Source organism: Natator depressus, chromosome 3, assembly GCF_965152275.1.
Source record: "Natator depressus isolate rNatDep1 chromosome 3, rNatDep2.hap1, whole genome shotgun sequence".
NCBI lineage: Eukaryota > Metazoa > Chordata > Testudines > Cheloniidae > Natator > Natator depressus.
In genome coordinates this window covers 184,405,102-184,430,546 of record NC_134236.1, presented here as the reverse complement: position 1 = coordinate 184,430,546, position 25,445 = coordinate 184,405,102, and the positions used below count along the sequence as shown (strand labels likewise).

The window sequence follows — 25,445 nt, the reverse complement described above, 5'->3', positions numbered from 1 at the left end:
GAACCCCCCCTTTAGGTAGTTGAAGGCTGCTGTCAAATCTTCGCTTCTGCAGACTAAATAACCCCAGTTCCTTCAGCCTCTCCTCATAAGTTATGTCCTCCAGCCCCCTAATAATTTCTGTTGCCCTCTTCTGGACTCTCTCCAATTTGTCCACATCCCTTCTGTAGTGGGGGGACCAAAACTGGACGCAATACTTCAGGTGTGGCCTCACCAGTGCCGAATAGAGGGGAATAATCACTTCCCTCAATCTGCTGGCAATGCTCCTACTAATACAGTCCAATATGGTGTTGGCCTTCTTGGCAACAAGCACACACTGCTGACTTATATCAGCTTCTTGTCCACTGTAAACCCCAGATTCTTTTCTGCAGAACTACTGCTTAGCCAGTCGGTCCACAGCCTGTAACGGTGCATGGGTTTCTTCCTTCCTAAGTGCAGGACTCTGCACTTGTCCTTGTTGAACCTCATCAGATTTCTTTTGGCCCAATTCTCCAATTTGTTTAGGTCACTCTGGACCCTATCCCTACCCTCCAGCGTATCTACCTCTCCCGCAGCTTAGTGTCATCTGTGAAGTTGCTGAGGGCGCACTTCATCCCATCATCCAGATCATTAATAAAGATGTTGAACAACATAGGCCACAGGACCGACCCCTGGGGCATGCCACTTGGCACGCCAGCTGCCAACTAGACATCGAACTGTTGATCACTACCCATTGAGCCCGACAATCTAGCCATCTTTCTATCCACCTAATAGTCCATTCATCCAATCCATACTTCTTTAACTTGCTGGCAAGAATACTCTGGGAGACCGTATCAAAAGCTTTGCTAAAGTCAAGATATATCACATCCACTGCTTTCCCCATATCCACGGAGCCAGTTATCTCATCATAGAAGGCAATCAGGTTGGTCAGGCATGACTTGCCCTTGGTGAATCCATGTTGAATGTTCCTGATCACCTTCCTCTCCTCCAAGTGCTTCAAAATGCCCAAAGTAACCTGGTGGTGTTTCTTTCCATGGCACACAGCAGGTCAGGCATCTCGGATTCCTGTTCAGATTGGGTGCTCATGATATACTGTATGAGCAGCCGCAATATGTTTATAACAGTGACCACAACAGTAGAGAGCAGTGTAGGATCCATCCTTTCAGACAGAGATGGTGGGCACACAGTAAACAGGGGCCAATGAAAAATGTCATGAAACGCAGTTGGAAGCCCATGGAATGATGGGAAGGAAAAACTGCATCATGGGATGTTGAGCCCGCACCCATGATGCACTGCAATCCATTCCACCTTCCCACAACTCCTAGTTGCAGAAGGTAGCGAGTAGCACAGTTGGATAGCCACCCACAGTGCACTGCTCTCTCTGTTGATGCTAAAGCACCAACTGTGAATGTGCTCTGCTGACAGAAGGAGCATTATGTGAACATGCACAAATTATGTAATTATACCGGTTTTTGATCATAGGCGTAACTTGCATCGACAAAACTCTGTGGTGTAGACAAAGCCTTAAATAGGAAAAGTAATTATTGACAAGTGTAGGCCCTAGTTCACATTTTATGATTTTGTTTTGTATGTAACCATTTGTTTCCATCATTCACACTTGTTTTTATTTGAATCTCTAGTCTTACTTAAATAAATTTCCTTTTGTTTTACTATAATTGAGCCCAAGTGCTATGTGATACAGAAGTGGTGGGCTGAGGTAAAACTGGGGTACACTGTTTATTTGGAAACAGACGACCTGGCATTTCTGTGAGCATCCAGTGATCAGAGAGTGCTTGAGTGGCTGACAGACTGGTTGGGTGGACAAGGAGGACTCACTGCACTGGGTGCCCCAAGAAGTGTCATACATGTATCATATCCCACAACTTGATGTACAGGTATTGTAAAACAAGTTGTTATTGTTTGTATCACCATAGTGCCAAGGAGCCCTAGTCATTGACTATGACCCCATTGTTCTAGATGCAGTACAACGAGAGAACAAAAAGATGGTCCCTGCTCCAAAGAGCTTAACTAGTTAAGAGTGACATTATCTTGGCCCATGTTCTAATAAAAATGCATAGAGCCTGACCCACAGTACAGTCTGATGAAGAGAAATTAAAATATATAAGCTGCATATCACTTCTATTCCTCTGTTGACTACACCCTCCCTTCCAACTGCAAAGTGGGATTTTGGTGTAAGTACAACATTCCACTTCTTCACTAGAATCATACATATTGTGACAGGGTCAGGCCAGATGGCTATAGGAGAGTAATAGAAGGCAGATATATTAGCCCCAGGCTCAGTAGGTCCCTTTTCCCTGGGTAAGGTAACAGGGAAGGTTCCAGAACAATCAGGAACCTTCTGGAGACAATTAAGACAGGCTGATTAGAACACCTGCAGCCAATCAAGAAGCTGCTAGAATCAATTAAGGCAGGCTAATCAGGGCACCAGGGTTTTAAAAAGGAGCTCACTTCAGTTTGTGGTGTGCGTATGAGGAGCTGGGAGCAAGAGGCACTAGGAGCTGAGAGTGAGAACGCGGAGTGTTGGAGGACTGAGGTGTACAAGCATTATCAGACACCAGGAGGAAGGTCCTATGGTGAGGATAAAGACGGTGTTGGGAGGAGGCCATGGGGAAGTAGCCCAGGGAGTTGCAGCTGTCACACAGCTGTTCCAGGAGGCACTCTAGACAGCTGCATTCCACAGGGCCCTGGGCTGGAACCCGGAGTAGAGGATGGGCCCGGGTTCCCCATAAATCCTCCCAACTCCTGGTCAGACACAGGAGGAGTCGACCTGGACTGTGGGTTCAGAAAAACGGCCAAGCTGAGGGCTGCCGTGAAGCTCCAAGGCAAGCAAATCCGCCAATAAGCGCAAGACCCACCAAGGTAGAGCAGGAACTTTGTCACACTATGAAAAGGACTCACACACACTGTTTTTTTTCACTTCCCCTTATGTCAGACATATCCCTCAAAGTGGGAAAATGTTCAGTAATTGTTGCTCTTGACAGAGAATTGATGTGACACAACTGGTATGCTGGATAACTTGCAAACTTGTACATGTTCTTTAATATTAAAATAAGATCAAAGAGAAGCTTATTGTAATGCTTTTGTTTTACTCTCATCCCTGAGCCTCAAGTACTGAAGAGGGTGTCTGGTACTGTACAAAGCACATGTATAAAAGAGTCAGAAAGTGAAATATTTTAAAGTAAATCGATCCAGTTAGCGGACTGGAGAAGTTAGAAAGAGGAAGAGGTAGCTCAAGAACTAATAACTGTTTGGAATTGACTTAATTGAAGAGATTCTAATATTTAAGGATTGAAGAGCTGATCATGAAAGCAGGTTTAAAACTGGAGAGTATATTGGCATCTACCATGCTTATATGATAGGGTCATAATTCAGAACCTGAATGCTTATATGATAAGATCAGAAGTCCCTCACTTTCAGACTGCATCAGCCTCATCTAATCAAATCAGAAGTAACAATAGCAGGCTTCTAAAAGAGGGGTATCCAGCCCTCCTTGACCAGGAGCTGTCATAAATATAAAGGGAAGGGTAACCACCTTTCTGTATACAGTGCTATAAAATCCCTCCTGGCCAGAGGCAACATCCTGTTACCTGTGAAGGGTTAAGAAGCTCAGCTAACCTGGCTGGCACCTGACCCAAATGACCAATAAGGGGACAAGATACTTTCAAATCTTGGGGAAAGGAAGGCTTTTGTTTTGTGCTCTTTGTTTACTGTTTGTTCTCTCTTGGGACTGAGAGAGGCCAGACAGAAATCCATCTTCTCCAACCCATCCTAATCCACGTCTCCAATATTGCAATCAGTGTAAGTAAGCCTGGCAAGGCGGATTAGTTTATCTTTTGTTTTATGTGAATTTTCCCTGTGTTAAGAGGGAGGTTTATTCTTGTTTTCTGTAACTTTAAGGTTTTGCCCAGAGGGGGAACCTCTGTGTTTTGAATCTGAATACCCTGTAAAGTATTTTCCATCCTGATTTTACAGAGATGATTTTTACCTTTCTTTTTTTTTAATAAAATCCTTCTTTTAAGAACCTGACTGATTTTCCCATTGTTCCAAGATCCAGGGGTTTGGGTCTTTGATGATTTTGTAACAAATTGCTTAGGATATTATTCTCAAGCCTCCCCAGGAAAGGTGGTGTGTAGGACTTGGGGGGATATTTTGGGGAAAGACGTCTCCAAGTGGGCTCTTTCCCTGTTCTTTGTTTAAAACGCTTGGTGGTGGCAGCATACTGTTCAAGGAGAAGGCAAAGTTTGTACCTTGGGGAAGTTGTTAACCTAAGCTAGTAAGAATAAGCTTAAGGGGTCTTCCATGTGGGTCCCCATATCTGTACCCTAGAGTTCAGAGTGGGGAAGGAACCCTGACAGGAGCACAGGTCAGTTTGATGCCAGGTAAGAGAGAGAGAGAAAAGGGCAAAAAACTTCCTAAAAAATTAGAGGACTAAATAAACAATAATCATACTTAAGTCTTTTTAAACTGGTAGGTCAGCACATTCTCCTGGATGACTGTGATCAAATTATTTAATGTACTACTCCTTTTGTTGGAAATTTCCCCCAGTCAGAAATCCCCATAGACAGGAATGCATACCAGTCTTTGCTTCCTTACTTATTCAAAACTTTGGGTTTTTTTTTAAACCTTTCAGAAAGTTAGAGCTGTACAGTGTTATGAAACATGATGCTCGATTACCAGAAGACTGTTCAACAGATAGAGTTGAAAAAGGTTATGTTTAACCAGCTTTGGACTGTGCAACTGCATGTAGCTAAAATTCATAAAATTTGCCATTGTGAAATATTAAAATATTTCAGTACAATAGGCAAACATTTTTGTAATTACTTGTTAAATACAGCAAATCCTCATTATAATTTCACACAAGGAGATGGAACTAAAAGTGGCATATTCATGGAAAATTATATCTACATTTGAAAAAGACTAAGAAAATGAGGCTACTTGTATCACACTATGGTATGATTTTGGTAATGCTCTCTGACTGGCTTCATCACAATAAATGCCACGTAGTGCTCATTGAACAGAAGAAGAAAGGAAATAAGTCATGAGAGGTGGAATAGATACGTGTTATGTGTTGCTAGCATGCAACCACAGAGCATCAGGTAAAGAAAAAGAGCAACATTACATTCATGAGTGACATTGTAGTTAGATGTTCTAAGTACCACAATCTTCAGCACAGATGTTGTATGTAAGTATGCATTCCATCAATAAAAATGAATTGCAGTTGGGATGTGTGATGTATAAGAGCATTTTTGGTGGAACAAAGGGATATTATGAGGCAGTTTTTCTATAGCATAACTGGAACAGGCACACATTTGACATTTAGTTTTACTGTAATTACAGGCATTTCAATTCACATATTTGGTCAAAGATTTTACCTCTTGAGTCCCAGTCAATGTGTGTGATATAGCTAGATGCACCTTTGCAGATGCCAACTCTTTTGCTGGTAAGCACATTGTAAATATCTACAAAATTATCATGGGAAGCCACTGCCAGATATTTTCCTGAATCTGTAAAAGAAAGACATCCAAGTTAACTAATGTATATGTGAATATTCTTGATATTATTATTAATTATTATTATTACTTATTTCTATTGCAGTAGTACTCAAACACCTCAGTCGGGATTAGGGGCCCATTGTGCTAGACTCTGTACAAACACATCAGAATGAAAAATATCTAACAGCCATGGTTCACATTTAAAACAAATTTGCACTCTTAACATTCCATTTTAGGTTTTTCATTGAAAACAAAAACAAAAAACAACAAACAACTTATTTTATCCTTTGACTGCACCTCGTGAAAATTTGATATCAGAGATCATTTCTTTTCTGTGGTGGAAAGAGACCATATCTTCAACAGTATCAGCATTCACTACCAGAAAACTCCCATCATTCAACCCTACAGCCAAGGCTTTCCCATCAGGAGAAAAGGCACAGCATCTTCCACCTGGAAAAGAAATTCAAAAGAAACACCTTACTGTTTATAATTTTGGACTGAGGAAACCAGCAATAATCTGCAGCTAGAAGGTCTCCTCACAGAAAAAGTCTATAAATTAATCATTTTTAGGATATGTTTACACGCAATCAGAGGTGTGATTGCAGATCATGTTGGCATACTGACACTACCTTTAATCTAGCTAGTACAGCCAAACAGAGCTGTGAAGACATGGTGGCACAGACCACGGCACAGGTTGTACATTCATACACACTCACGTTAATAGTCTATGCTGGAATCCATGCTGCCACATCTTCACTACTGTTTGTAGTTGTGCTAGGTAGATTAAAGTTACCATGGCTATGTCTAGGTGAACTGCAATCACACCTCTGTCGAGGGCTGTCCCTAGACATTGTGGTGCGGGGTGGGGGCTGGCCCCAGGTCTCTGTGGGAACGGGGGGGAGGTCCCCCAAGGTCTGGGGGGGCAGGGCAAGAGCAGGCTTGGGGAACAGGGGGGGAATCGCCCCCCAGCACAAGCTGGTGGAGCGGAGTGGGTTGGGGTCGGGTCACTCCACTTCCGGCCACCCGGTGATTGCAGGGCGGACCCGACCCCACACTCACGGGGCGGCGGGAAGTAGAGTGACCCAACCCCAGCCAGCTTCGCTCTGCTTCCCTGGTTCCCAGGCTTGGGACTTGCGGGGCAGGGGGAAACCATCCCCAGGCACTCACCGGCAGCATGGCTGGGAGCCGGCAGAGCAGAGCTGGCTGGGGCCGGGTTGCTTCACTTCCTGCTGCCCCGTGAGTGCAGGGCGCGCCCGACCCCTGCTGCAGTCCCTCAGGACGTAGCTCAGGGGAAGGAATGAAGTGGGGGCGGGGCTGAGGTGGAGCAGGGGTGGGAAGAGGTGGGGCGGGAGCAGAGCAGGGGTGGGGGCAGCTTTCCTGGCCGGCTCAGGGGGATCATACCCTCCTAACCTTAGTGAGACAGCCTAACTTCATAACTGTTATTTGTTAAAACAAAAATATCATATGAAAGTAGAACTACAAACTGCTTTCCTGGATTTCCATGGGAATGCACTCTGTATTTTAAATCTTCAAACTGACAAAGGATAAAGTGGCCACAGAAATATCAGTCTTGGAAGGGGGTTACATTATCTAAAAGCATGAATAACACCATCTAGTTATGCTATAAATACAGCCAAAACAAGAAGAATTAGGATTAACATAAAAATGGAAATCCAGAATGAAAATCCAAGGAGCCATTCTGACTCACCTGACCATGCAAATCTTTCAGAGACACCGTGCCCCACATATGAAAACTCCTTTGGTTTATGACCATGTGATGGTTCCACTTTGGTGGGGCAAAACCATATGCCTAGAACCTCCCACTATCAACTTTTCTCCCAGTATTAATTCTGACCACAATGTCCTATACAGCAGATCTGATTCACCCTCAGTTTGCCTCACCAAAGCATACTGATAGTGACTCTACTTTCTCTCAGCCAATTAGAGCTCCTGCACTTCTGGTCTGTCACTAAAAATCAAGCCTTTAGTTTTAAATAAAATAAAAATTCCTAAAGGAATCTACAAATGAAATAGAAGTTGGAATTTTCAGGAGGCACTCTTTCAACAGTTACTCACTGCTCTATGTGGAGGAGGAAGGATATGTAGTCCATAATTGACCAGCTGCCCAGAAGTTGAAGTGGGGGAATAAAATATAAGGTTCACATTGCCACTGGATCCTGATCCTGACTACTTTTTATCACATGGAAAATTATCTTGTCTGTAACTTGGTAAGAAAACTTTTTAAAGCAGAACAATAAACACACAATTTGTGGGCTTTAAAATGTCCTTAGGGAGGGAGAATGATTTTATGGTTAAAACATAGGACTTGTAGAGTCAGGGGAAATGGGTTCTTTTCCCTCGTTTGCCACAGACCTGCTTTATGTCAGGGACATCACCCCTTCTGTGTCCCAGATTCTCTATATGATCCTTTTCCCTATCAACCTAGTAGGGATATTAAAGACTTAATTCATTTATCTCTGTAGAGTGCATTGAGAGACATGGATGGAAGGCACTATAGAAATGCAGTGCAGTATTCTTACTCTTGCAGTATTTACAGTCAAAGGAAAAAATTACCTTTTTTGAGTTTCCTCACTGCTAACATGCGGTGTTGTGAGGAAAGTTCCCAGATTCTCAGTGTTTTATCATCACTCACCGTTGCACAGATAGGCAAGAGAGGGTGAGCTGCCAAACCCCACACTTCTCCTTCCATATGCCCCTAAGGAAAGTCATAGAAGTTAAGGATGGATAACACCTTTTAATGTCTGTAGGCCATCCCCGCGCTAGTGCATTTTCTACTGCTGTCTAATCTTTTAAATGTCTCAGATAACAGGGCTTCCACCACCTCCTTCAGAAGATGTTTCTCATTCTAAGGAAGGATATGTCTACACTTCAAGATGGAGATATAAATTCCCAGCACAAGGAGACACACATACACACTGATGAAGCTAGTGGGCTACAAATGCAGCCATGGCAACTTGAGGGACAAGCTGCCCCAAATACATTCTCAGTGTCTCTGATGGACATGCATTCTGGGTGGCTAGCCCCTCTCGCTACTCAAGCTGCTGTGACTACACTATTTTTAGTGCACTAGCTCAATCAGAACTAGTACAAATATGTGTCCTCAAGCAGGGAATCATTCCCCACTCCCCAGCTCCAACCCAATCATAGAATTATAGAATATCAGGGTTGGAAGGGACCTCAGATCATCTAGTCCAACCCCCTGCTCAAAGCAGGATCAGTCCCCAACTAAATCATCCCAGCCAGGGCTTTGCCAAGCCTGACCTTAAAAACCTCTAAGGAAGGAGATTCCACCACCTCCCTTGGTAACCCATTCCAGTGCTTCACCACCCTCAAGGTGAAAAAGTTTTTCCTAATATCCAATCTAAACCTCCCCCACTGCAACTTGAGACCATTACTCCTTGTTCTGTCATCTGCTACCACTGAGAACAGTCTAGATCCATCCTCTTTGGAACCCCCTTTCAGGTAGTTGAAAGCAGCTATCAAATCCTCCCTCATTCTTCTCTTCTGCAGACTAAACAATCCCAGTTCCCTCAACCTCTCCTCATAATCATGTGTTCCAGTCCCCTAATCATTTTTGTTGCCCTCTGCTGGACGTTTTCCAAAAATTTTCACATCCTTCTTCTAGTGTGGGGCCCAAAACTCGACACAGTAGTCCAGATGAGGCCTCACCAATGTCGAATAGAGGGGAACGATCACGTCCCTCGATCTGCTGGCAATGCCCCTACTTATACAGCCCAAAATGCCATTGGTCTTCTTGGCAACAAGGGCAGACTGTTGACTCATATCCAGCTTCTCGTCCACTGTAACCCCTAGGTCCTTTTCTGCAGAACTGCTGCCTAGCCATTCGGTCCCTAGTCTGTAGCGGTGCATGGGATTCTTCTGTCCTAAGTGCGGGACTCTGCACTTGTCCTTGTTGAACCTCATCAGATTTCTTTTGGCCCAATCCTCTAATTTATCTAGGGCCCTCTGTATCCTATCCCTACCCTCCAGCGTATCTACCTCTCCTCCCAGTTTAGTGTCACCTGCAAACTTGCTGACAGTGCAATCCACGGCATCCTCCAGATCATTAATGGAGATATTGAACAAAACCAGCCCCAGGACAGACCCTTGGCACACTTCACTTGATACCAGCTGCCAACTAGACATGGAGCCATTGATCACTACCCATTGAGCCTGACGATCTAGTCAGCTTTCTATCCACCTTATAGTTCATTCATCCAGCCCATACTTCTTTAACTTGCTGGCAAGAAAACTGTGGGAGACCCTATCAAAAGCTTTGCTAAAGTCAAGGAATAACACAACCACTGCTTTCCTCTCATCCACAGAGCCAGTTATCTCGTCATAAAAGGCAATTAGATTAGTCAGGCATGACTTGCCCTTGGTGAATCCAAGCTGACTGTTCCTGATCACTTTCCTCTCCTCTAAGTGCTTCAGAATTGATTCCTTGAGGACCTGACTGGCCTATAGTTTCCCGGATCCTCCTTCTTCCCTTTTTTAAAGATGGGCACTACATTAGCCTTTTTCCAGTCATCCGGGACCTCCCCCGATCACCATGAGTTTTCAAAGATAATGGCCAATGGCTCTGCAATCACATCCGCCAACTCCTTTAGCACTCTCGGATGCAGCGCATCCGGCCCATGGACTTGTGCTCATCCAGCTTTTCTAAATAGTCCCGATCCACTTCTTTTTCCACAGAGGGCTGGTCATCTCCTCCCCATACTGTGCTGCCCAGTGCAGTAGTCTGGGAGCTGACCTTGTTCGTGAAGACAGAGGCAAAAAAGGTACTGAGTACATTAGCTTTTTGCACATCCTCTGTCACTAGGTTGCCTCCCTCATTCAGTAAGGGGCCCACACTTTCCTTGACTTTCTTCTTGTTGCTAACATACCTGAAGAAACCCTTCTTCTTACTCTTAACATCTCTTGCTAGCTGCAACTCTAAGTGTGATTTGTCCTTCTTGATTTCACTCCTGCATTCCTGAGCAATATTTCTATACTCCTCCCTGGTCATTTGTCCAATCTTCCACTTCTTGTGAGCTTCTTTTTTGTGTTTAAGATCAGCAAGGACTTCACTGTTAAGCCAAGCTGGTCACCTGCCATATTTACTATTCTTTCTACACATCGGGATGGTTTGTCCCTGTAACCTCAATAAGGATTCTCTAAAATACAGCCAGCTCTCCTGGACTCCTTTCCCCCTCATGTTATTCTCCCAGGGGATCCTGCCCATCAGGTCCCTGAGGGAGTCAAAGTCTGCTTTTCTGAAGTCCAGAGTATTCTGCTGCTCTCCTTTCTTCCTTGTGTCAGGATCCTGTACTTGACCATCTCATGGTCACTGCCTCCCAGGTTCCCATCCACTTTTGCTTCCCCTACTAATTCTTCCCGGTTTGTGAGCAGCAAGTCGAGAAGAGCTCTGCCCCTAGTTGGTTCCTCCAGCACTTGCATCAGGAAATTGTCCCCTACACTTTCCAAAAACTTCCTGGGTTGTCTGTGCATCGCTGTATTGCTCTGCCAGCAGATATCAGGGTGTTTGAAGTCTCCCATGAGAACCAGGGCCTGCGATCTAGTAACTTCCGTTAGTGCCGGAAGAAAGCCTCATCCACCTCATCCCCCTGGTCCGGTGGTCTATAGCAGACTCCCACTATGACATCACCCTTGTTGCTCACACTTCTAAACTTAATCCAGAGACTCTCAGGTTTTTCTGCAGTTTCATACCAGAGCTCTGAGCAGTCATACTGCTCTCTTACATACAATGCAACTCCCCCACCTTTTCTGCCCTGCCTGTCCTTTCTGAACAGCTTATATCCATCCATGACAATACTCCAGTCATGTGAGTTACCCTACCAAGTCTCTGTTATTCCAATCACATCTTAATTCCTTGACTGTGCCAGGACTTCCAGTTCTCCCTGCTTGTGTAGACATACCCTACGAGAACCAAGTACAGACATACCCTAAGAGAACTTACTGTCAGGTCCTGCCCCTGATAATCAGCCTAAATGTACATTTGGGGGGTGGGATAGCTCAGTGGTTTGAGCATTGGCCTGCTAAACCCAGGGTTGTGAGTTCAATCCTTGAGGGGGCTGTTGATCTGGGGCAAAAAATGGGGATTGGTCCTGCTTTGAGCAGGGGGTCGGACTAGATGATCTCCTGAGGTCCCTTCCAACCCTGATATTCTGTGATTCTGTGACTTCCTTCATTTAATCTCATCACTATTAGGTGTAAACCTTGTACAATCCTAAACAAATTCTCTCTCTTCCACCCTTCGATACTTGTACAAGAGACAGTTATATCCATTTTAGGGTGCTATCCTGAGATCCTAACACAGGCAACTTTCTCAATGAAGTTTATGGAAGTTAAGCCTTCTGCAGGATTCTGATCTGGTATTAGTCGTTGTTTAGTTCTTTTAATTTTTTCTCATAAGTCAATCTTTATATCCCTTTAATAATTTTTGTTGTTCTTCTCTGGATTTCCTCCAGTTTGGATACAGTTATCCAGTACTAGATGCTGCTCAAGTTACAGGCCTGAATGACAGGCAGGATGGTGGTGGTGTCCACAGTGATCAAGAAAGGAGGTGGGGGAGAGGATTTGGAGGTGAACAGATTAAGAGCTCTGTTTGACCTATGTCAAATATCAGAAAGAGAAGCCAAGATTTTAAATTGGCTAAAAGGAGACAGGTCGGTAGTAAAGAGCACTCCATGCCACCTCCCTCTTTCTCGTACCTTTTCAGTGATTTTTCTCACATGCATAAACAGAGGAATCTTGAGTATGAGTTGACAGATTATTTTACCTCTATATTTGGAGCTGGTGTGACCACTGCTGGTATACTGTGCCCGCAATTCAACAAGGATGTTGATAAATTGGAGACAGTTCAGAGAAGAGCCACAAGAATGATTAAAGGATAAGACAACATGCCTTACAGTGATAGACCCAAAGAGCTCAATCTATTTAGCTTAACAAAGAGAAGATTAAGGGGTAATTTGATTATAGTTTGTAAGTATTGTGATACAGGAGGGCCAGGAATTTTCTGTAGTATCTGGCTGGTGAATCTTGCCCATATGCTCAGGGTTTAGCTGATCGTCATATTTGGGGTCAGGAAGGAATTTTCCTCCAGGGCAGATTGGAAGAGGCCCTGGAGGTTTTTCGCCTTCCTCTGTAGCATGGGGCACAGGTCACTTGCTGGAGGATTCTCTGCTCCTTGAAGTCTTTAAAGCACGATTTGAGGACTTCAATAGCTCAGACATAGGTGAGAGGTTTTTTGCAGGAGTGGGTGGGTGAGATTCTGTGGCCTGCGTTGTGCAGGAGGTCGGACTAGATGATCATAATGGTCCCTTCTGACCTTAGTATCTATGAATCTACTGGATCCTCCCCCTTTGAGTTACTGTATGGATGCCACCCACGTTGCATATTAGACATCGTGAAGGAGGAATGGGAGGAACAACCCAACCCAGGGAAGAACGTCATTGTACACATAGCCCAGATGAGAGAACGAATAGCCCAAGTAACCCCCATAGTACGAGAGCATTTGGAAAAAGCACAAGTACTACAATCGTCGGGCAAAAACACAGAAATTTCAACCAGGAGAACGGGTGCTGGTGCTGGTACCAACAACAGAAAGTAAGCTCCTGGCCAGTTGGCATGGACCCTATGAGATCGTGGAAGCCATTGGGGAGGTGAATTATAAGGTGAAGCAGCCAGACCACCAAAGGCCAGAGCAGATATACCATGTCAACTTACTGAAACCCTGGCTTGATCAGGAGACGTGCCTGGCCGTCCTGCCGGTTCCATCCCAGGCAGATGGCCCACAAGGGCAGGTAAAGATATCCCCCGAATTAGCCCCAGAACAATGAACAGAGGTAGTCGACATGATCCAGTGGAACCAAGACGTGTTCTCCACACAACCAGGCCGTACAACGCTGATCCAACACCATATCGTCACCTGTCCCGGAGCAAGGGTGACGATAAAACCATATCGCATACCAGAGGCAAAAAGAGAAGAAATTAGGGCAGAAGTAAAGAAGATGCTGGAATTTGGGGTGATTGAGGAATCACACAGCCAGTGGTCCAGCCCTATTGTCTTGGTCCCCAAGCCTGATGGCAGCCTGAGGTTTTGTAATGACTTCCGGAAGTTAAATGAGGTATTCCAATTCGATGCCTACCCAATATCACGTATTGATGAGCTGGTGGATCAGATAGGCAAGGCCCGACACTTGACCACCTTGGACTTGACAAAAGGCTACTGGCAGATCCCCCTGGCTGAGGACGCCAAGGAAAAAACCGCTTTCTCTACACCCGATGGCCTTTTCCAATACCCCGTCCTCCTTTTTGGGCTCCATGGGGCCCCTGTGACTTTCCAATGATTGATGGATAGATTACTTCGACCCCATGCCAAGTATGCTGCCGCCTATTTAGATGATGTGGTAATCCATAGCCCTGACTGGGAGACGCACCTGGGGAAAGTGGAAGCGGTACTGGATGCTCTTAGACAGGCTGGCCTCACCGCTAACCCATCCAGATGTGCAATAGGGTTAGCCGAGGCCAGATATCGCAGGTATGTAGTCGGAAGGGGCCTGGTGAAGCCCCAATGGAACAAAGTGAAGACAATACAGGAATGGCCCCGCCCGATGCGCAAGAAGCAAGTCAGAGCATTCTTAGGGATAGTGGGGTACTATCGCCAGTTCATCTCTCACTTCGCCACAAGGGCAGCACCTCTGATGGACCTGATAAGAGCTCGGGACCCAGAGATAGTTAAGTGGACCAAAGCAGCAGAAGAAGCTTTCACAGACCTAAGGACGGCCTCTGCAGCCATCCAGTGCTCATAGCCCCAGATTTCAAAAAGGAGTTCATCCTACAAACAGACGCCTCGGAGGTAGGACTTGGGGCCGTCCTTTCACAGACGGTGGGGGATGAGAAGCACCTAATCCTTTAACTTAGCCGAAAGCTCCTGCCCAGAGAGCAATGGTACACCATAGTAGAAAAAGAATGCTTAGCGGTTAAATGGGCCATGGAGATCATAGAATCATAGAATCATAGAATATCAGGGTTGGAAGGGACCCCAGAAGGTCATCTAGTCCAACCCCCTGCTCGAAGCAGGACCAATTCCCAGTTAAATCATCCCAGCCAGGGCTTTGTCAAGCCTGACCTTAAAAACCTCTAAGGAAGGAGATTCTACCACCTCCCTAGGTAACGCATTCCAGAGTTTCACCACCCTCTTAGTGAAAAAGTTTTTCCTAATATCCAATCTAAACCTCCCCCATTGCAACTTGAGACCATTACTCCTCGTTCTGTCATCTGCTACCATTGAGAACAGTCTAGAGCCATCCTCTTTGGAACCCCCTTTCAGGTAGTTGAAAGCAGCTATCAAATCCCCCCTCATTCTTCTCTTCCGCAGACTAAACAATCCCAGCTCCCTCAGCCTCTCTTCATAAGTCATGTGCTCTAGACCCCTAATCATTTTTGTTGCCCTTCGCTGGACTCTCTCCAATTTATCCACATCCTTCTTGTAGTGTGGGGCCCAAAACTGGACACAGTACTCCAGATGAGGCCTCACCAGTGTCGAATAGAGGGGAACGATCACGTCCCTCGATCTGCTCGCTATGCCCCTACTTATACATCCCAAAATGCCATTGGCCTTCTTGGCAACAAGGGCACACTGTTGACTCATATCCAGCTTCTCGTCCACTGTCACCCCTAGGTCCTTTTCCGCAGAACTGCTGCCTAGCCATTCGGTCCCTAGTCTGTAGCGGTGCATTGGATTCTTCCATCCTAAGTGCAGGACCCTGCACTTATCCTTATTGAACCTCATCAGATTTCTTTTGGCCCAATCCTCCAATTTGTCTAGGTCCTTCTGTATCCTATCCCTCCCCTCCAGCGTATCTACCACTCCTCCCAGTTTAGTATCATCCGCAAATTTGCTGAGAGTGCAATCCACACCATCCTCCAGATCATTTATGAAGATATTGAACAAAACCGGCCCCAGGACCGACCCCTGGGGCACACCACTTGACACCGGCTGCCAACTAGACATGGAGCCATTGATCACTACCCGTTGAGCCCGACAATCTAGCCAGCTTTCTACCCACCTTATAGTGCATTCATCCAGCCCATACTTCCTTAACTTGCTGACAAGAATACTGTGGGAGACCGTGTCAAAAGCTTTGCTAAAGTCAAGAAACAATACATCCACTGCTTTCCCTTCATCCACAGAACCAGTAATCTCATCATAAAAGGCGATTAGATTAGTCAGGCATGACCTTCCCTTGGTGAACCCATGCTGACTGTTCCTGAGATTCTACGGTACTACCTACTTGGGCGGCAGTTCACCCTTGTGACAGACCACACCCCACTCCAATGGATGCACACAAACAAGGAGAGGAATACATGAGTGACTAGATGGTTTCTATCCCTACAACATTTCCACTTCCGGATACAGCATAGAGCCAGAAGCCGACAAAGCAACACGGACAGCCTGTCATGACAACCCTGTTTCTCGTCCCAAGTAGCCCAACCCCGTGGTGTTGAGCGGGGTGGGGGTGGGGCGGGATATGTGATACAGGAGGGCCAGGGAGCAGTGGTAGAGGGGAAATATATAAACCCTAGGTTAATTAAGGTGTGGTTCCCTGTAGACTAGGGAGGGTTGCTAAAGGTTAATTGGAGCACCTGTAGTCAATTAAGCCCTGTCAGGAACCTAATAAAACCCCCTGCTTCAGGCAGTCAGGGGAGGAGGAGGAAGGAGAAAGGACTGGAGCTTGGAGGTGTGTTGTAAGATTTGAAAAAACAGAGAACCGAAGCAAGGGAGACTTCCTTCCCCAACATCTAAGGACTGAAGGTTCCCCACCCAAGGCAGAAGAGGGTAAGAACCCGCAGGGATTGAGAGGGGCTGGGGCTCAGAGTGAGGAGCAAATCCAGACCCCTCCCCTGCTTCCCTTCTCTACCACCTTCCTGGGCTATTATTGGGGACCTCAGCATCCCAAGAGCAGGGGCAAGGGGTGGCATCTTAGCCCCCTGCCAAGAAAAGCGCAGGAACCACCATACTAACATCGGCCAACTTGCCACAGTATATATATGTAGATCAAATCTTTAATATTCTCTCCTCAGTCTAATAGAGAAAGGTATAACATGATCCAGTGGCTGGAAGTTGAAGCTAGACAAATTCAGATTGGAAATAAGGTGTACATTTTTAACAGTGACCATTACCATTAACTATTTGGAATTACTTACCAAGGGTCATGGTGGATTATCCATCACTGACCCTTTTTAAATCAAGATTGGATGTATTTCTAAAAGAATTATTATGGGGAAGTCCCATGGCCTGTGTTATGCAGGAGGTCAAACTAGATGATCACAGTGGTCCCTTATAATTTATGAGTCTACTGAAGTACAAGGTCAGCTCATTTCTTATTACTGTGAATTATTCCAGTTTAGCTATTTGCATTTTGTAGACATGGAAAAACTCCACTAAAACAACAAAAGTTTACTGGTTCATCAGGCCATCTTGATCACATCTTACATATTTTCTATTTGTACTTCAGTTGATATAACAGTAATTTTGTCTGGATGACAAATTATAAAAATTATTTCCATATCACTTTATTATGCTAGATGCAGGCACCACATATATATTTTTTTATCAGCAGAACTCACCACAGAAATCAGGTTAGTTTCATACAATTTCAGTATCACACCGCATTAGCATTTGTCAGAGCAGAAATATATGAGAAAATTATAATTTCAAATGTTCTGGTTAAAACTCAAGTACAAAATACATCTGCTCATACCCCATATTGTTATGGCTATCACACAAGTAGCTGAAATTGCAAGATTGCTTTACATGCCTGGAACTAATTCCATACAACAGTAATATAGATAAGAAATAATGTTTTGTAAAAACACTAGAAATTTTAGCTATATCTATGATTTAATAAAATAGAATGTAAATAAAACAAAAGAAACATTTTTGACTACTTTAACTGAAGTCTTATTTTTAAAAAGTGGCTCAAACTCCCAAAAAGTAGATCAAATTACAATAAACTCCATATTAGACTTTAAAAAAACCACCCAAAACATACAAAAGGAGATCTTAAACAATTTTCACTATAAAAGGAGTGCTATCCTGCAAAGTTGGTACAGTTATTAAAACAAAAAAAATCAGAGATTTCAAGGGGCACATATACCAGAAATTTGTTAAATATTTTGCTAAATCCATAGATGTTATAAATCACACAAATAGTTGCCTCTCCACTTCTCAGGAAAGATGTAACAGCAGATTACTGTAGTGAGCTGTCAGTTTACTAAAACTTAACATTTATTACAAAATAATATATAGAATATTTACTAGTATGCTATATGATTTCAGCATAAATAAACTGAACCACAACTGTCAAAATAAAATGAACAAATTACATTTTGTGTTGCAAAAGCCCCCCTTTTTAGTTTTTATTGTTATATATATAATATATATTTCCATAGGTCCTAATCCAGCTCCCATTAAAGTAAATGAAAAGACTCAATAGTACTCAATATTAATGGGCTCTTACTTGTTTTTTCCCCCTCAAAAATTAGTAATTCACAACAGGTCTCCAACTCATCAGTATGAATCAGCAAGGTCCTACTGTACACTAGTTTCTGAATGAACAGTGACAGGGAGGGATGGCGAATAACTGAACAAGAGTATTAAAGAAAACAAAAAGAGAGCAATTGGGGAAATCTTAGGAATTCTTGCATTCTTATGAACTTTTTGATGAAGAATACTAGTATTGTACCTGAACAAGCAGAGTCATGGGGCCACTTTTATCAATTTCAAGTATCTCTCCATTTCTGGTCCCCACTAGTATATGCCCATGTCCTAAGGTGATGGCACGAATGGAGGGATTATCTTCCAAAAGTAAACCTGAAAGATTAAAAAATGTGATTTAAACTTCTTATTTGCAAAATCAAAGAAAGGTCTCGGTTAGTATTGTACCTTACATTATCTACAAGCAGAATCTATTTAGGATAGTCACAACATAACATGTAAGATATACTTGTTTGGTCAAGCAGTTCACTGACCTGTGGATTTATGTAATAGTTGGGAATGGGGGTGGGGTTGAGAAAGATACTGTGTCTGAAATACCATAATTCACAGGGTTCTTTAAATTTACAGAGAATCTGCTTCTACTCAGAAATCTGGCCATGTAGAGGGGGCACTTGAAAAGCTAGTTATTTAACATGGAGAATGCATTCTGAAATGGTTGGAAAAACAAGTTGGTGACACTTTTTTTTAAAGGCTGTTACTTATCCAAAACCAATGTCAGGAGCCAAATGTCAGGAGAATGAGGGAAGAATTTAATTGGCCAACTGGTTGTTTTGTTAAGATTTTGACACTTTTTCATGCCATTTTACCAACCCTCATGCATATATCCTTTATCAATATATTCTGAAAAATAATACCTTTAGAGCTAGAGGATAATGCTGCTCTTTTAATAGCATATGTCTTCAGGCACCTCTCAAACATATCATCCCAGAGTGCCACAACTCCGTCTTTTCCACCTGTTACAAAACCCTGCACAAACACAGTTTGAAAAATGTATTTAAATACCAATGTTCTACATTAAAATGTTAATTCTTAAAATATGTCCATATTGATCAAGTTACAGTACAACTTCTTCTTTGTCTGTTTTGCATAGGAGTCTCACCCAAAATCTGTAGTCAAATTACAGATGTCCTGCACATAGGTATTAAAGGAGCAGAGAGCACCTTCCTTAGAGCCCAGTCCTACAAACATTTACAATTATAATTCCTAGGATCAAACTGTTTACTCAGATAAGCATATGCAACTCCCACAGACTTCAAGTTGTCGGTTAATATCTGGGGGCACAATTTAGCCCCCAGCCTTAACTATACTTTAAAAAAATATGTTTATGTGGCAGAAATTAAAATATAATTTGCCACATTTTCATGTAAGGATTTACTAATGACACTACAAAAAAGAATAAATAGTTTTGCCAGTTATTCAAAGTATCTTGAAAATAATATCATCCTTGCATGTTGGAAGTTTTTCTTGTCTCTGTGATATTCTAATGAAAAAGGCATTAGTGCTATCATGGGGGCTCCCAATGCATGAACAGCTTCATCATAAAAACAGGTTTTGTGGCGGTGATGGGGTATTAAAAATATTCTTTGTTACGCTGCATGCCTCCAAAGACATGGAAATGAAAGAAATGTGTACATAGTGAATGTGGATTCTGTATATTTCAGAGTTCCAGTATTTTGGCTCCGCTTAGAACGTTACTGATCATAGATCAATACATTAAATATTGGCAAAGGAGCATATCACCACAAAACACTGCAGCTCATTATTGTCAATTACATTTTGTGTTTTAGCCACATTCCATTTTATCTACGGAAATCTGTTCTGCTGATACAGAAGCCATGTTTTTTAAAGCACATCCATTGTTTTCACTAACAAAACACAATGTACTGATGTACTTCTGTACAAAACCACAGGTGTCTTTTTTAGAATGCACCCTCCCTGTCTATGCACTTTCAAAATCAACTATTATGAAAATAATGAACAGAAAACAGACTACATGAGAAGATGAATACCTTATCCAATGCATGCATAGCAAATACTGGTCCATCATGGGCTTTCACTGTCTTAAGCAACAGAATATCTTTCCAGATGTAAATGTCTCCAGTAGCAGCTCCAGAGAAAACCAGATCTTCTATTCGCCCATAAGAAATATTCATCATAGTTTCCAGTTTCCCAATATTTCCAAAGGTCCCTCGTTTGGATGTAAAACCTCCTCCTGTAATGTGAACAACATTAAATCTCACTACATTTTCCATTTGTATCCTAAGTGCTCTGAAGGACAAAAATTCTGTCCCCAAAACTTGCTGTGAATGTGAAATACTAAGCAGGCAATAGTAATGTTGGGATTTCAATGCCCAGCAAGACAGTAGAATGTGGGAAATTCATGTAGTGCTACTATGCCCCCGCAACTGTGTGCAGAGTTTTCTTCTATGGGTGATTATTTCAAGCTGCTGCTGAATCTTGGGCAGAGATCAGACAGAGAAAGTAAGGGCCTGGTTGGTGAATTAATTGCTCCACAAATCCACCTGCCAAATCTCCTTTTCCCCTGTGGAGGTGGGCACGGTAATGCAGAAGCTATGTATAGTATGAAGGTTGTAGAAGTGGGCATGGAGCAGTTCTGCAGACTGAGTGGAAGGATTCTGTCCTCACTTGACTGCCAGAGAACCATACTGTGCCAAAACCATTTCCTTGGTACAGAGGTCACAGCTTGGGCCTAAGAGCACAAAGAATGAATGATCCTAGACAAAAATATAAATACAATATGTACTAGGATAATAAGGAAATAATATAGAATTTGATTAATTTGCTTCAGTTTACACATATAGGCCCAGATTCAGATACTTTTACAGTGAGGAGTAGTTTATTCTACAATAAATCTCATTTATTCCAATGAGTCTATCCATGGAGAAAGGTGCTATTTAACGTGAATACATATACCAGACTTTGTCCAGTAATACTGCATGTGCTTTTATTTTATTACAGTAATAACGACATATAATAAAATCTTGTCTTCTTTAATCTGTTGGTACCTGAGCCATTTTGGCTTTATAAACCAGCATGGCCTCTTGTAAACTATGTCATTCTGAGTTAGCTTCAGTTCTAGTTTTAGCTATCCTTGTGCTGCCTGTCTTTATTGATCTTAACAGAGCCAAGGCTTAATCCAAAATTACTTTACACAGTACTTCATGAGTATGAGAGTAATAGTCCTGGAGAGCAGGTTAGCCAAAATCCTTACTCAAAAATCAAGTCTACATGTTTGCTCTCTCTCCTAACTTTGATAGGACAGTCAAGAAGAATGGTCACTACCAATCTGCAAGACTTGCTTAACAGTTTGAAGAGTATAAAAAATGTTCTTACTGAATATAACCTGGTAAAAATCCTGTGTGTGTTTCATACATAGTCATGATACTGTGTTACTATGAATGACAATATCATGACATGGCGATAGAAATTTTTTGGCCCATAGGATAAATGTAAACCATGACAACTTATGCAAAATAATTGGTCTCCATTTTTTTCCAGACAGTAGGTGTTTTGAGGACACTCACAAACCCAGCTGTTCAGTCTGGCAACTTGAGTCAAGGCTGCTATGTCTTTCTGATGACTAAAGAAAATTCTATCTGGAAACCATGAGGATTACAGAAGTGTTACAATGGTAGCTGGAATTCAAACACTATCATTTTTAGCAGTCCAGCTTGAGGTCATTAAGACTCATAACTACCAGCTGGCTTCCCTATAGGAAAGGTCACACCTCTTGTCTCTGCATCTGGCCAAGTGGCTCAGCCAAGTCACAGGAATGCATCTTTTCTGAGAGCCAAAGAGGCATGCTGAGTGGAGTCTCTTTAGCATTATGATTAGAGTTAATATGGCTATTAGTTGGAGATGTCTTCCAAAGAAAAGGGCAGGAACATGGTGTCATTTACAGATCCAGAAGTAGATTCTGCAATTTTATTGTATTTTGATTACTAGAAACTTCAGATAGACTGAGACTCCTGATATACAAATGCATTAAAATATTAACCCAGTACAGTACCTGCTTGTTGCCAAAATTTGATATGTTTCATCCCAACTGTGACTAGTTTGTCTACATGATGCGGATTACACTTCACTACAAATATTTTTTCTTTTTGGCCCCTGCAATAAACAAACACATGATAAAAAAAGACTGAGCATATTTCAATAAATAATTTTATACATTTTTGAATGTTTTACAACTTTCTACAAACCAACTTCAAACGAGTAACATTTTGGATAAAAAAGTTACTTACCCATATGGTATCTCATGTTCTTCGAGATGTGTAGCTTGAATATATGTTCCACAGCTGGTGAGTGCACATTTAGTGAGAATGCATCAGAGAATTTTCTAGTCAGCAGTATCCACTGGGATGGTGCATGCAACCTTCCTCTCCTCATGCATTCCAGCAAACTTGAAGTCACCCCACCACACCTAGTTCCTTCACTACTGGGAGAGCCCATGACATCAGACTGGTGGAGACATCCATAAGATGCCTTTCAGTAACCTCTTTGTCATGAGTGGGAGAAGACTGAGGACTGGTCAGTTGGTGGGTAGATAGTTGAAAGAGCTGTCAGATGAACCCACAGCAAGCTTTGCAAGAGCCCCGAGTGTTTCAGGTGCCACAGGTACTGTTGCAGGGTTGTCTATCCAATCAGCAGGCCTCATAATCAGGCCCTGCTGCTTTAGAGTCTCTTTCAGTTCAATGTGTTAGGGACCCCCTGAACAGGATTCAGCTTGGTCAGTTTTCTTAAGAACATAAGAATGGCCACACTGGGTCAGACCAATGGTCCATCTAGCCCAGTATCATGTCTTCTGAGAGTGGTGAATGCCAGGTGCTTCAGAGGGAGTGAACAGAACAGGTAATCACCAAGTGATCCATCTCCTGTGCCCATTCCTAGTATCTGGCTAACAGAGTGTGACGGTGCACTCCATATGATGTTATGAAAATGTGCTAAGGAGTGTGAATATAATGTAACTGGAATATGCTTCATGCAAAAGGTCTCTTGTAAGGTATCATTACAAAGCTTATAATCTACTCAGTGTGTTCATCCTATTTGTATAAATGTATCATTCTTGTATCTGAAACTAGAAATATGAAATATAACTCTGAGGTCCTATTGTAATTATGCAAAGTTAGAGCCATTAATGGTGGCTTGGAATCTTGATGGCTCCCATTAACCAGGACAATTGGTTGTAGATGGCTCTGTTTACTTGTAAAACTTCCTGCACACCTGTGTGCTGGCAAGTGGGTGATGAAGTCTTACAGTGACATCTGATCATGTCACCTGAACTGGAATCCATCTTTAACCTGGTGCTTTTCCATTTAGAAGGTGGGGTTTGAACCCAGAGAGGGACAAAGGATTCCTGCCTTGTGCAAAAGATATATAAGGGGGTGGAACAGAACAAAGGGGGCTGCAGTCATGAGAAATCCCCCAGCTACCACCTGAGCTGGAACAAGGACTGTACCAAGGGAAAGGATTGGGCCCAGACTACAAAGGCATCCAGTCTGTGAAAGAAGCTTATTGGAACATCTCTGACGGTGAGATTTACCTGCATTTAGTTTTTTACTGTATTAGGCTTACACTGTGTGTTTTATTTTATTTTGCTTGGTAATTCACTTTGTTCTGTCCATTATTACTTGGAACTACTTAAATCCTACTTTTTATATTTAATAAAATCACTTTTTAATTATTAATTAACCCAGAGTAAGAATTAATACCTGGGGAGGAGGGGGGAAACAGCTGTGCATATCTCTCTATTAGTGTTATAGAGGGCGAACAATTTATGAATTTACGGATTTATTTCGGGTTTGGACCCCATTGGGAGCTGGATATCTGAGTTCTGGAGACAGGAGCACTTCTAAAGGTACTGAAGTCCCAAGCTGGCAGGGAAAACAGGCTCAGAGGTATGATAATCTAATCTGACCTCCTCCATAATACAAGCCAAAGAATGTCACCCAATAATTTCTGCATCAAATCCACAACATGTTTGAACTACATACAGCATGTCTTTCAGAAAGATAGCCAGTCTTGAATTAAAGTCTACGTGACTGAGAATCCTCCACATCCCTGAATAAGTTGTGCCAATGTTTAATTAACCTCGCTTTAAAAAGTTGGCACCTCAGTAATCTGAATTTGGCTAGCTTTAACTTCCCATCATTGGATCTCATTATGCATTTTTCTGCCAGAATGAGGGTTGGTAGAATGTAGCTGTAACAGGGTGACTTGCCTTTGGGCTGAGGAGCTGGAGCCAAGCCAACCCTGATTACAGAATGAGCCCCACCTGCAGGGAATGAGACAGTTTCTGATAAAGAGCAGAAGGTGGCTGCAGTAAAGAAGGAAGATAAGGAGACTGTAGAGAGTGAGAAAGACTCCTGCATAGAAGATCCTACATAGAAGACCCTGAGACCAGAGGAATTGCTCCAGCTAGGAAGGGTTGAGCATAGCCTGCTAAGGCAAGAAGGACTCTGACCAGAGTGGGGGCGTTTGGGCTGTATCAGACTGGAGGAAAGACTTTGTTTTTAACTTTGAACTTTAAGTTACTAAATCAGACCCTAAGGAGAGCTGTAATGACTGGACTGGAAAAACCCTGCATGGAGTTTATGTGGGGATGCAAGAAGGGAGGTGAGGCACTGTATGAAGGGCTGCCCTAGGACCATGAGGAGGTGTTATGAGGCAGTCACTCCTCTACAGTATCCTACAATATGAGAAACAGACTATAGCAAAGTGGTAAATAAGTCAGAAAGTGTAGGTGGAACAATTGACTTTGAGTCTAGTTAAGGCTTAGAGCAAGGAAATAGGCAACAAAAGTCAATTCAATTAGGCAGAGATGTAAAGGATGTATAAACAGACAGATAAGTAGGAATTTTAAAATATTTAAACAAATGTGGCAAGGCGGACTAGGAAATGTGAAATAAGATGATACAAAGTAAAAGAATAATTAGAAGGACAAAAACTAAAATTATATTTCAGAGGATAGTTTAACTAGCAGCAGATAAGTCTTCAAGCCAGTTCTCAGGTAATTACAGTTACAGTTGTTTGAGTTCTGGGATCTTCTATGTTCAGTTTTGGACCTGTGCAAAAAAAGCAATGCTAGATGGGCACTAATGCTAATTTCTAAATTCAATGTGTTGTCAATCATCAAGGGTAGAAACTGATACTTTATATTATTAGTGTTTTAAAATGGGGATTCTCAGCTTTCTAGAATGACCATGTAATTTGTTCTAGATAGGTCCAAAATATCAGACCTTAAAAAAAGTCATATAATTCTGATGACCCTCTTGATTTTAACAACCATTCTCTGGTGAACCATTAGAGACAGAAACCATTTCTGTATACCCCGATGAGTAACTTGGCAT

At 42.8% G+C, this 25,445-nt stretch overlaps 1 protein-coding gene across 3 annotated transcripts in view; it reads right to left on the bottom strand.

Moving 5' to 3' along the window:
- The window catches only part of EML6 (EMAP like 6), a 340,990-nt gene that overhangs the window by 96,938 nt on the left and 218,607 nt on the right, over nt 1–25,445 (bottom strand). For 2 of the 3 annotated variants that reach the window (XM_074949464.1, XM_074949465.1), the window contains 7 exons: nt 22,106–22,206; nt 20,085–20,287; nt 18,930–19,041; nt 18,263–18,390; nt 8,064–8,205; nt 5,787–5,939; nt 5,370–5,501 (listed from right to left, as the gene is read on the bottom strand). In XM_074949464.1, coding sequence (XP_074805565.1) covers nt 5,370–5,501; nt 5,787–5,939; nt 8,064–8,205; nt 18,263–18,390; nt 18,930–19,041; nt 20,085–20,287; nt 22,106–22,206 — 971 coding nt within the window. Of the gene's footprint in view, nt 1–5,369; nt 5,502–5,786; nt 5,942–8,063; nt 8,206–18,262; nt 18,391–18,929; nt 19,042–20,084; nt 20,288–22,105; nt 22,207–25,445 lie in introns of those variants that run through there. The other variant, XM_074949466.1, reaches the window with a different exon arrangement.